Source organism: Solanum dulcamara, chromosome 6, assembly GCF_947179165.1.
Source record: "Solanum dulcamara chromosome 6, daSolDulc1.2, whole genome shotgun sequence".
NCBI lineage: Eukaryota > Viridiplantae > Streptophyta > Magnoliopsida > Solanales > Solanaceae > Solanum > Solanum dulcamara.
Window position 1 is genome coordinate 1,834,551 of NC_077242.1, and position 13,630 is coordinate 1,848,180.

General features: G+C 31.1%; 1 protein-coding gene across 1 annotated transcript; it reads right to left on the bottom strand.

The window, feature by feature from the left end:
* Positions 1 to 10,864: 10,864 nt before the first annotated feature.
* Positions 10,865 to 13,212, bottom strand: LOC129893377 (indole-3-acetic acid-amido synthetase GH3.6). Its single transcript, XM_055968893.1, has 3 exons — positions 12,786 to 13,212; positions 11,763 to 12,691; positions 10,865 to 11,665 (listed from the first exon to the last, which is right to left on the bottom strand). Exons 1-3 carry the CDS (start codon positions 13,088 to 13,090, stop codon positions 11,079 to 11,081), a joined length of 1,821 nt encoding a protein of 606 aa, XP_055824868.1. The 5' UTR covers positions 13,091 to 13,212; the 3' UTR covers positions 10,865 to 11,078.
* Between the last annotated feature and the right edge of the window lie 418 nt (positions 13,213 to 13,630).

Here is a 13,630-nt window from a genome sequence, read left to right on the forward strand (position 1 = left end):
TTTATTAAAAAATATTTTTTCCAGTAATTTTTCCAAGTTTCAATTTATGTGTTGACTGACATTGTGAGGTCTTACTTATTCTTAATTTTTCTTTGCTTGTTATTAATAATTATATTTTATTTGTATCCTATTTTTTAAAAATAATTCTACAACATATATATTCTTCCCTTTTTTAAAATAACATTATATGTTTATTTTTTAAATAGTTGATATGTGATTGTATAGCGAAGGAAAATAATATAATCTTATAATACACTATAATATATGATATATTATGAAATGATACGTAACAATCATCGAATCAAGTTATAAGGATCAATAAAGGGATGACCGTGCATGGATTAATATTGTTGGCGGAGTCTTCGAGAAAATTAAATTAGCATATGGAGTATTCTTATTGCAATGTTTTTGGTATTAATTGATTGCGACATTTTACTAATTAAATTAATTCACGTTGAGGCAAATTAATTTTACCAAATAAATTAATTCACGTTGAGACAAATTAATTTTACCTCCCAATTGATAAAATGGTCCCCCAGGCCCTAACGTGGTATCTCCTTTAATTTTGGGCCCTTTTGACCCGACAATAATGGCAATTGTTAAGGGCTCATTTATGCAAATATACACCTTGGAAACAATATATTTTCGGATAACATTAAATTCAAATTTAATACCTGCGCATATTAAACTTTTGTCTAATGTCTGTAATAATTTACAAAACTTTAAATCGTAGTGTAACATTTTCTAAGATTTCCAATTTGCTAAAAAAGGCTATTTAATTGTGGTCTAGAAAATCTATATGTTACAAGAAAAATAGTAGAATGATTCTTTACTAAACAATTATCCAAAAAAAAAAAAACACTTCTATCCCAAGAAAAGCAAAAGAATGATCACTTTTCACCCTGTATTTGAAAAATAGCCACTATTTGAAATTTTAATTCACAAGTCAAACATTACGATAAGAAAGGATTATGCTATTTTGAATCATGCAAAAATATATTTTAACTGTCTCAATTTTATGTGGCACCGTTTGATTAGGTACAAAATTTTTTTAAAAAAGGAACGACATTTGTGGTCTAAATATCAAACAAATGGTTAAGCAAGGATGGCCTTGGGTTGACAATTCCCCATAAAAGTATTGGGCTTCTATTCACCATTGCACTTTAGGTTGGGCTGCTATTACACATGAATTATGCACATATCATATAATTCATCTATATATCGTAACAATTAGGTGAACGACTACTTATATTAATTCTTCGAAAAAAGGGGGGAAAATGTATGCTGGTACTAATGGCAAATACGACGTAATATCAATTTCAGTTTAAATGGTAGTATTTACTTTCCTTCTCCCTAGTTTTATGGAATATCATTTTTCCTACTCTTTTTTACCATTATACATTTTTAATTTTTTGTGTGATTCTATGTAAAAAGTCGCTTTACATATATAATAAAAATTCAAACATACATTTAAGCATGTAATAGCATCAGAAAAGTTAAATAAACATATTGAATACAATCAATTAGTGGCCTCTCAAATGAGCGAGTTGAATCGAATCTGAACGGATTATAATTTTCTGAAGTAATTTTGCCTAGACTACTAGTGATTATCTTTAAATAGAAGTAAGGATAAGATATATGAGGTTCAAGAAAGCAAACAGTAGTTCATAAAGTCTTACACCATACATAATGTCAGCCATTACTCGAATTGCGCCTTTTCCAGAATATAAAGACCATAATAGCATCATCACTCTGTACATAACAAAAACAATAATAATTGCAACTTCATCACAATACAAACAAATAGCTGCCCAATTTTTATTTAGAGAAAGGTACATATATATACCATTGGACCAACTAGTTTATCAATATGACAGAAATATGCGTAATATTATGTATCATTATATATTAAATGTACAATATATGAATATTTAATATAACGTATATACAATCAATACATTTTGTAGTTATTTTATAAACTAGTTGAAAGAAATATTCATGGTAGAAATTATCTCTTATAATTTATTTGTTAAATAAATAAATAAATCTAGTGACGACATTTAATTATTTTTTTTATCATAATAACGTCTCTTCAAACACAGACACAGCCAATACTTATGCTACACACCGCCTTTGAGTTCCCTATTTTTATATTTCTTTTTCCAAAACCTTTGTCTCCTCGTTTTTTATATAATTTTTTTCTATTCATTGTATTTTTCATTAAAATGTCTATAATTCTTGGTATTAAATGGACAATTTAAAATGTCGTACACTAAAAACTAATAATCTATATATAGTCAATTCAAACCACAAACTATTATGGGGTGCTTGAATTTTTCAAGACATAGCCAGATATATATAATCATTATTAATTATTTTTGTTATTAAAATAGTTTAGTCATATTAAAATAAACCATTAGATTCAATGTTGTGACTCATATTAAAGATTTTATTTAGCTACAGAACATATATATAGATAGACAAGGCTATAATTAATTAAAGCTTGTGTTCACTACCTAATTCAATAAGGGCAATTTTTTTTGGCTAACAAGTGGCTATGTGAGACAAAATTTGAATGAGGATTTTGCGGACTAATTTTGCAAATGGTTAGCATAGGTGCCCCGTCTCAAGTATACTGTGGATGGCGAATTTGGGCCCATTTCAATGGGCCAATATGGGCCTGAAATTTGTGAGGCCCGACAAGAAAGCAGTACAGATAAAAACCTCACGTGTGGGTGGGGTTTAAGAATGAAGACTTGGGGAAAGTGTTTGCAAGGATTAGTCAAATTCAACAATCTGTTTTCTTATTTGCATTTATTAAGGTGGGAGGGGGCCACACCTGCTGATGTTAAGTGTCTTGTTAACGGCAGACACGTGTGAGTGTGACATCCAAAATACGAGTGCTCTACAGGTTCTCATAAGCACGCTTTTGTTAAATCATCTGATATTTAAATTACACTTGTAATACTGAAACTCGAATTCATTGAAGGTAAAACATTCCATACTTAATTTTTTTTATTTTTAGAGTGCAAAACCCGAGATCATTTGTTAAATGTTTAAGGATCTGAAATTTTCCATCATGTCCCTCGGTCGTAGGCCTCAATGTAGGTATTCTAGGTTAATTAGTAGAGGATAAATCGCCTCGTAGATTTTCTATTCTTAGAGTGTAAAATCTGAGATCATACGTTAAAGGTGAAAGGATTTGAACTACCCATCATATCTGACGTTCCTCAGTTGTAGGCCTACGACACGTAGGTATTCAAGTTTCCCTTTTCTTACTAACTCGAATTCTTGTCGAGTAAGAAGGTTAATTAGTAGAGGATAAATCGCCTCATACTAAAAGATTTTCTCTATTCTCAAATTACAGAATCGGAAAACGCAATAAAAAGAATTTCCCTCTTCCTGTAGGTCGATCATCGTATGTTACAGGTAAAAGAATCTGAATTATCCCATCACGTCCTCCGATCAATGGCCTCCACGTACACAACACAACACAAAGTGTTTACAACTAGTTTTGTGAAATGGTGTGGGTGTGCCGTCGCTCTTGCAACTTTCGTCCATGACAACCCATAATGTGACATTTCACGTGATTTTGCGTCCAAAAATAAAGAAATTTGTTATATATATCATCATATCTTCTATTGACTTCCTTCTTAATAATTTAATTTAGTTCATCCTTCATTAATACTACGCGATTATTTAGTACATTATGCTCTTCTTTCTGCTTCGTCGATGGTCAATATATTATTCGATGTCCCACTTCACTTCATTTGCTTATAATACTCTTTAATTTTTTGGTTTGTATTTTTCAATATTTCAAAAATTATTCTCAAGCACTAACTTTCTTTTATTGTTACTAAATGACTGAAACAATAAAGCCATCAAGATTTAAATTTTGATTAAATTTTACCATCCAGTTTCATTAAATAGACCTAAATGTTATTAGAGCAATAACATATTTAGTGTAATCTCCACAAATAAGGTCTGAGTAGGGTGACGTGTATCAGTGTATGAACACCTAACAACTATAAGAATTAAAGTGACAGCTAATCTTTTTTTAATTTTTTTTTTACATTATTATTACTATTATTATTTGGGGGGGACACACATTTCTAGTTGTGATCAATGGAATGTACTGATTCAGTTATTTGGATTATGAACCCTGTCAATATCAAAATTCAACCTTCATTGAATATGTATTTAATTGGAGTAATAGTACAAATCATGGATCCAACTAATTGGCAACATCAAGTTAATGTGCAGTATATATATGATAATACATATATACTATTCCAGTAAGGATCTTTAAGATTGTCAAAATAAAGGTACACAAGATCTTTACTAATTAGAATCAAATTAAAACAGTATCTGATTCCATCATGTGCCCATCCTCTATTCTGCTCAGTTTTAACTTTTAATAGCAACCATATGTAATTTTAGTAAAATTCTTTGGCACTTTGGGTATTTTTGGTATTAAACGAAAATGTTTATTTATATATAATATAGCAGAATACTATGAGGTGAAATGGGGATTCGGGGACAGCAACAGTGGAATGATATCGCAATACGCCTCATATTATCGTATGAATAGTCTAGAGAAATATTGTTTGACACCACTAACGACCTCTCAATGTGGTCAACATTCGCTGGTCATGGTACTTTAGGCTCGAATGGATCCTTTTATTGGCTTATGCTTTATCTTTGTAACCTATGAATTTTTTTCCTCATACTTGTATTGCTTTGTCAAGTTATAACATATTTACTTACTATTATGCCAATATTTAACTGCTAATAGTCAAATTTAACGAGTTAAGCTAAGACGCCTCTCTTTGACCTCATATAAATTTAACTGCATCATTTTTAAGTAAACAGTATGTACAAACTATGATAAAACCATTTGAAAATATTAATTTGTGACGGACATTAAAGCTTTGAAATGACCATAGTAAATCACCTACAAAAGAAATGTGACAATTAATTACAAACAGAATCTGTTACACAAAATCTTAAATTTCAAACTTATACGGCTGAAAATTAAAACATTGACAACTGGAAATGTTTTAAATGAATATCCTGTCATTTGTACCTTCCAAAGAAAAAAGAAAAAAAAAAAACTTTGTTTTACATTTATTATTTTAGGACTAGGATTTGGTAGAACCGTGTGTTTTTCTCTCTCGTCTCCCGACAATGGTGATGAATATCTCTGTGATTAATAACAGTAAAGATTATCATAATCTTGATTTTTTGTTAGTTTGTTTTGACACAAATAAAAAGAGGACACAAAATTATTGTCCTCACAAACTTTTTTAAGTGCGGCAAGAGTATGGTAATGCATTAAATTTTGGTGGAGCTATCGGAACAAATCTCTTTCGTCAAAAAATTATATAATGTCATATAATTAATTTTTATATAAATGTAATAGATGTTAAATTATTTGATCTCTTCATACATTTATAACTTATTTATATATATTTTGAATTTTATTTCGTAAAAGTTGTGACTCTGTTACTAAGCCAATATATAATAAAAAAGCAAGAATGGATATATAGACAATGGAGGATGGATGTTGCAATCACCAAGTCACACTCATTGTATAGCCTATTGTCTCTCACAGTAACACTACATTTCAACCTCACCCTTTAAAAGTTTCCTCATTCCCTTCATTTGGTTAAAACATTTCAATCAACTTTTGTTTTATTTTGTATAATAATGAAATTTCACTATTTGATTAATTTGGATTCAGTCGATTCGTTAAAGGAGCATAGTGTTATCTACTTAAAAAGTTCAGTTTTACAGAACTTGAATGTTGAATTCGAAATCTCTAATTAAACGTGAAAAAAATATCAACCATCTCAATACACGCGTGGGTGGTTTTCAATCAACTTCAATCCACTCTCATTATCTCAATTATTGTTGGATGATGATGATGATAACATATTGCCATAAAAGAACCCTGCCCTAATTAAGTATGTTATTGTTGTCACCCTTATTATATATTCTCTTGCTTATTAGTTAACTTTTTATTCCACTAAAGGTGCTTTATAAGCAATAGATGGTTGGTTTATTATGTGATTCAAAGTTGATTTCTTGTCTAGTTGCTTAAATAAACCATAAATACATTAAAACTCATCTCTAACTTTCAGTCATTTGTATTAATTACGTATTTTTCAAAATCATTTTTCAATATCTAATTGTACTAAACATCAATTAATGTCAATTATTATTTTCTTAATTGATATGTCAAGTCCAAATGTGACAACTGACAGGTGAATATGTCCAGGGAATAGTTTTTACAACTAAGATTTCTCTGACTTCCACCACTTAATCACAACTAAATCAGTGATGATTAATTGATTAGTATAATTAAGATGTGTTTGATTCTTAATAAACGGTACATCCAATTTAGACCCTTCTTTTCTGTTACTATTACCTAGGATAATCTTCAAGGATCAAATGGATTCATGAAGATAAGGCTTTGATTTTCTGCATAATTGGGATTTGATTTATTGATTATTATGAGAAAAAGAAGGTAAAAATAAAAAATCGAAAATAAATCTGGAAAAAAAATCAGTTGGAATTGCACATGTCAAAGGTGACGTGGACGTGGATTCGTGATGTGTGATTGGGACTCACATCAAGGTGGGGTCCATTAAGCTTTCAATATCTCAGGGGAAGACGACTAGGATGCAACTTCCATCAGGTCAACGACACGTGGCGATATTCTAGATATGGTCCCCTTTTAGAAGCAATCTCCTTTTTTTTTTTAAAAAAAAAAAAGATTATTATGAAGGAAATTTAAAATATTGTTTTTTGCATGCATAGGCTAAAGTTATTCCTTTCCTTTTATTCTTATTGAAGCCAAGTTCATTTTATTTGGGAAAGGAAATTCGTTTTGTCCTCTATACATTTGTTGTTTAGCGTAATACATAAATTGACTCTTAAACTTAGCTTCAAATATTAAGTATGATTTTAAATATTTATAATGTATAAATAGATATTTTAACTATTCATTTCTTAAATAAAAAAACACGCGAATCCAACTTGACAAAACGCGCGATCGAGACGCAATTCAAACACATCATCAGATGTAATTTTCTAAACCCATGACAGTAAAAAAAAAAGCGAAAATAATAATTTTATCCTTAATGAATTCCTTTTATATATAAATATATCTTTATTTTTCAAATCAAAATCCCATTTTCTTCAATTTCTTTTTTTTAATTATAAAATACGAACATGTAAATTTTTTAATTATGTGGCAGCCACTGAATGGTTCAAAAATCCACGTGGGTGCGTTTATATATCATGCATTTTGTTTGTTGAATTCGCGTGTTTTTTTAATTTAAAAAAATAGATAGTTAAAATATTTATTTGTACACTATGAAAATTGGAGGTCATACTTAAAACTTAAAAATAAATTTAAGGATCAATTTATGTCTTGTGCCTTTGTTCTTGAGATAACGATAAAGATGCATACATACATACCTCCAGATTTCATTTTTGAAATTACAATTATTACTGTAAAGAAAATTTGTCTTGTTAAAAAAATATAATTTACTAGGCATTCAAACATCTTATTATAAAGTCGAAAAGAAAACAATACTTTAGAAATATATATTTATAAACTTTATATTATATTTGGACATGAATTTTCCAAGTATAATCGGTTTACTAATAATCTACATGCTCCTTTCTTTTATTTTATCCCTTTTTACATAGTTCCGTCTTCAATTATTTCTCGTGCACACATGTTTCTCTTTTTCTCGTACCTTCTAGCATTTCTTCGTGTGCGGCAGAAATTTGATATATTTTATTCAGAACTTTGATAATTATAATGCATATTTATATTTCACGTTGAAAATATAAAAGACAAAATAAGCAAGGGTACGTGTCAGCAGGAGAGAGATAGTAGATAGGCAATCTTAGTAGGAGAAATTAACAACCGAAAAAGCAGGATATATCGCAGCATGTCGCCAATGAAGAAATTTTTTGTATTTGTTGAAAAATGTAAAGAGAAGACAAATATAGATGATGATGATGATGATCTAGTTGGTTGCACCTCCACTATACAAACACCCAAAAAAAAGCCCAAATTAAAGGACTATTAACACAACCCTCATCTGTCAAAATCCAAACCCCCACCAACAATATTGTAACCTTATCTTAAATCAGAGTTTTCTGAATTTAAATCTTAAATATGAAGTTATTTTTGTTACATATCATTTTATCTTTAATGTGATTTTATGTTGCTAATTAAGATTTCATCAGACTCGAATTTAAACATTAAACTACGGATGTAAAACGAGGGGAGGAAAAAAATCCAAATCCACAACAACAAAGTTGTAGTGGAAAATAGATATTCATAAATGTCTTTTAATTTGACCTCAGCCGATATTAATGCTCTCTAATTTTGGTTGTGCACATCAAAATATGCTTAGACTATTGTAAAGTTAAACAAGTAGATACACACATCGTACGTGACAAATTTCACATAATTTTTCAAATAGAACGTGTGCATCTCAAGCGATTTATCATGTAGGACGTGTGAATCTCACACTATTTGCCATGTATATGTCTACTTGTTCAACTTTATAATAGTTAAGTGTGTCTACCTGTGTATATTCAAAATTGAAGAACGAAAATATCAGTTGAAGCCAAATTAAATGACATATTTTATGTATTATATAAAAAAATAAATATTCATTCATCTTAAATTTGAAGGTTTTGGATTCAGGCATCAAGTATTAGCCAATTTTAGGAAGGAGCATTTTACCTTCGATTTGAAACCTCTCAACAATATTTCAAATTTAGTTAGTTGTATCGAATATCGGATGAAAAAACAAATCACCACTCACACTCTCCACATAAGGCAAGAAAGGTTTAATGCAGAAAAAGAAAAGAGAGAATGAAAATGTGAGTTTCATTTTCTTAGTGAAATTTTGTCTGAGGAATTGTCCCTCTCTTAGGTCTGGCCTTGTCTTGAAAGCATTGGCCACTCCCTGCAGAGACCCCCTTCTCTGCTACTAATGTTTTTTGTTTGTTTGTTTGTTTAATATTAGGGGAGGGGACATTTTCTGAGTACAAAAATCATCATTATCTTATCTGCCTTTATTATTCACTGTTTTTTACATTTATATATATTCATGGACCACTATTTATTTATTTGCTTTTTCCACTATCTGCACAGACCCGTTGTCTTTTAACCACTTTTCTGAACTATTCTTCCATCACCAAACCATCATATGACCTTTGTTTTTTTCCTACTTAGTGTTGGAGTTGCATTGATAAGTCTCATAACGGGGATAAATCTAACCACAACTTTGTAGTTTAAACCATTAAAATTTATGATCTCTGATTAAAAATAAATTATTATATATTTATTACTATACTACGATTCTTGTCGGTTATATGAGCTTCTTTAGTTCCTGATCAGTCAAAGATGCCCACTTTTTTCTCTTCTCACTAGCTCTTTTATGTACCCAAATTCTTTACAAATGGATTAATTCTTAAAATTGGGTGGAAAAAAAGAACTCTTAAAAGTACTCAACTTATATGATACTGTCTGACAAAATATAAAATTTAAGAAAAAAGATTTTTTCTTTTGAAAGTTATGATCTAAACAAATTTTAGATAGTTGTGTGACTTAAATTATTTTATTAAGAATAAAATAATAATTTTAAAGTTAAATTATTTTTGAACTATAGGAAAATGACATTTTTTTGAAATAAAATAAGTGTTATTTTAGCTCATTCCATGCCCAAATGACCGTTTTGGTAATGTTATTTTCTAATCTAAAATTTCAATATATTGCTATGAAATAAGCTATAATGTCTCTTTTTGATCTATCATTTTATGTCATATGATGATATTATGAAGAGCTCGCCTTATATTCCAAAGTACACCTCATTCATCCCTGCTTTTCAAAAATTTCAAGAATCTCAAAGGATGATGCAATGTACTTAATTAGAAGTGTAGTATTCAAAGAGTTGGTTAGGAATTACAACTTGGGAGATCTTGATAATGAATTTGTTCTTATCTATTACTCCCTCTCGACCAGAATCCTACGACCAAACCGCTAATAAGATGCTAAAATTGAGACATAAGACACTTAAATTGGGACAGTAGAAAAAAAAATCTCCGAAAATGGAGAATATGGACTCATGGGCAGAGCCACCTTAGGCGGGTTGTCTAGTGCACCAACGAGCATGGTAATTATTCAACAGTCTCACTATTTGATTTTAGGTTCCCTAAGTTCTATTTATCTACATTGAGGTTTTACGTCAATCAAACAACTTTATGGAAAAACTTGACTGGAGCTGAGTAATAGTTATGTAGCACTTTAATCTTTTAGTTTAGTTTCACGAGGTTTAAAGATTAGTTTAAGTGGTAGCTCAATTATAAGTGACACAAAGTTGGTATACTTTTCCCCCTGAAAATAATGCTACATACTAGTAGTACTAAACTAACAATAGTACTGCCTTTGGATTAGAATAATTATTAAGGAATTGACAAAACTTGCATAAAGTTAACTTTAGTAAGTATCGCTTTGGAGAAATTTTTTTTATCTCAAAATAAATGTGTTTATATAATTGTTTTGAACCGTACTATTATACATATGAATAGTAAAATGAGTTAAAAAGATGAAACAGAAGAAATACTATTTTGGGACGTGGCTCATGAGAGATCAGTGGGCAGGATTCCTGCCCCAAAATAAGAAAACAATTCCCACAAAATGTGTGCTCAATTTCAATGAACCCCAAAAAAAAAAAAGTGGCAGCTGTCAGTATGAGAAGTTGCAATTTAACAAAAGGTAGAAGTTTTTTTTAAAAGAAAAATAGGAACTGTTTTTCTTTTTGTACATGACTAAATTCAAGATTCTACTATCATGAAGAACAAGTTAAATTTTACAAAGCCTTAAATACCAAAGATTTACTTCAGAAAAAAGTGAATTAAAAAAAAAAACCATAAAATTGGTTTGGGTCAACCTAAGCAAGATGGATGATGATAATTATCTCTAGCACTAAAATGATGCTCTCAAAAGAAACTTGTGCTAGCTAATTAAACCCCTTAATTAATTTTTAGTTCATGTTGTTCCATTGCTTGTGTCCTGGAACCCATTTTGGGCATTTGGGGCTGAAGTAACTTGACATCACTCTTGAATTCAATAGCTCAACAATTGGTGCAAATTTCACACATCTTGGTGTCTTGTACTGATTTATTGAAGCACCTAAACTTATAGCATAGTCCATTAGCTTGTCAAATGTCCCATTTTCCACAACCTTGATTTCCAATGGCCCGATGGATTTGTCCGACGCACGACCCTGGCGGTAGACGCTGTTTAGGGACTCTTCAATAGTGAGGCAACAATCTTCAAAGACTGATGGAGGAACTGGGGTTGAGCCATTCACATTCAGCTCCCAGTATAAGACATAGTGTCCTGGAATTGTGGTTGTATCAGCATAACTTGTATATTCTGTCACATGTGCATCAAATGGCATTAAATGTGTCACTGCATTTTTCACTGCGTTTTGTAGCTCTACTTCATCAGTCTTGTCTGAATCAATACTTAACACCACATTTTTCCGGCAGATGAAGTTGAATTGTGGCGCGTTGTTCTTGAATCCAGCTACACGAAGCACATCACCCACACGATACCTATAAAGTCCTGAAAAAGGATCAAATAAAAAAACGATTATAGCAGTCCCAATAAAACTTAAGAAAATTCTTAACATTTCATTTTTAAATTGACATATAAAAATTACCAGCATATGTTGTGACAATAAGCTCATACTCCTGCCCAATCTTGACATCAACTAAATCAACCAATTCTTGCTGTTCTTTCTCATTAAGTGATTTAGGCATGGAAATAGAATTGGTCACACCATTGCTTCTATGAACAGGCAAGAATTCAAAATACCCCATGGTGGGAATAAGGGTATAAGCAACTTCACTTGGCTTACAAAGGGGGTTCAGATTGACACCAAAGTAGCACTCAGAAGAAGCATACATAGTGCAAACAAGAGGGAGACCATTGCTGTAGTAATCAAGAGTTGGTATATACTGTGACATAGTACCAGTCACAATGACATCGATGTATTTTGTGTTAGGCCACAGCCTAGTAATAATCCCTTGCCATGAATCTCTACTACATTCAGACTCAACAAAATCAGCTAATTTTGTGTCAGGTTTAAGGATTTTCATCACCGACTCTCTAACCGAGGCGTCACCAATTTGAGAATTTATGGTTCCGGTTCTGATATCATGACAAAGAAGAGGCCAGTGCTTTTCCAAGAATCGAATAGCACGGATAAAACCCGAGGCAAAAACAGCCCCAACACGAAGGACTTCTTTGTTTTGACAAAGACCACAAAGCATTTGGGAATACATACTTTGGTAAGAATCAGAACAGAGAATTGTTTCATTTGGGCTTGTATAGTTTGTGTATGGATCAGGACGTCTATTCTTGAAATGAGGGCTTTTATAATAACTTGTTAAAACAGGACGAGCTGGTAATCCACCTGGGGTTTTAGCCTCTGATTTTATAAACAAAAAATACATTCCTTTTCCTTTTTCAAGGTCTGGAACAAATTGACTCATCACAGGCATTAAAAGACTATAGAGTTGTGATCTTCTTGCAAGTTCTTCCTCAATTGTTGGCATCAGTTTTCTTTCCCCGCCAGACGTACCGGAACTGCACATCCATGTAATTGATATTTTAGAATAAAGAATACATGAAGGAAACACGAAAACTCGAAATAGAATGAGAATGAGGAGTAATAACAAACCTTGTCAAAAACTCAGAAATGGGCTGAGAGCAGAGTATTTGAGATTTATCACCATTGGCGATACGAGTAATATCAGTCTGAATATCCTCATAAGTTATTGCAGGCATGATTTTCTTGAATGTTTCTCTATCAATATGACCATTAAGGCCATGGCGCTGCAAATACTCAACATGGGCATTTTGACTAAGTATTTCAGCAAGGACTCTTTTTTGAATTTCATCAGCATTTGTAGTAACTTCTTCAATAAACTGAAGAACTTTCTTATTGTTTTCAGTAACAGCATCTGTTTTTGGGGCCTCAGGCATGGTTCTTTTAATTAACAAAGTGAACAATATTGTGTGAGAAAAAATAGAGAGAGTTTGTTATAAAGGAGAAACAAGTGCTTATATGTGTGTGTGTTTTTTTTGTTTTTTTGGGGGGTTTGGTGTGGGTGCAAGAGTATAGTAGAAGGTGGGGGGCTTTATATAGAGGGATGTTTGGTTGAAGTTGGCTGTTGGCCTGTGGTCCAATTTCTATATGCTTAAAAGTGCAGAGGAAAAACAAATACTGTACCAAAATCCAGATATATTTATATTTATTTCTTCTTTTTTTTTGGTGGCTGGATAGGATTTTGATTTTTGGGTAATATACATAGGGGTTTTTATGTCAATATCATTTCGAAAGTGGAATATATGCTTTTGTGAATAGTAAACATATACATCTTTTATATTATAGTATCATTTTTTTAAAAAAAAACTAACTTAAATAGCCTATCGTGCAAAGAAAAAATATAATATGTATTCTAATAAGTATGAGGAGTAGATTAGTTAGTTGATTAAAACTTTTATATTGGTGGTAAGTTTTCA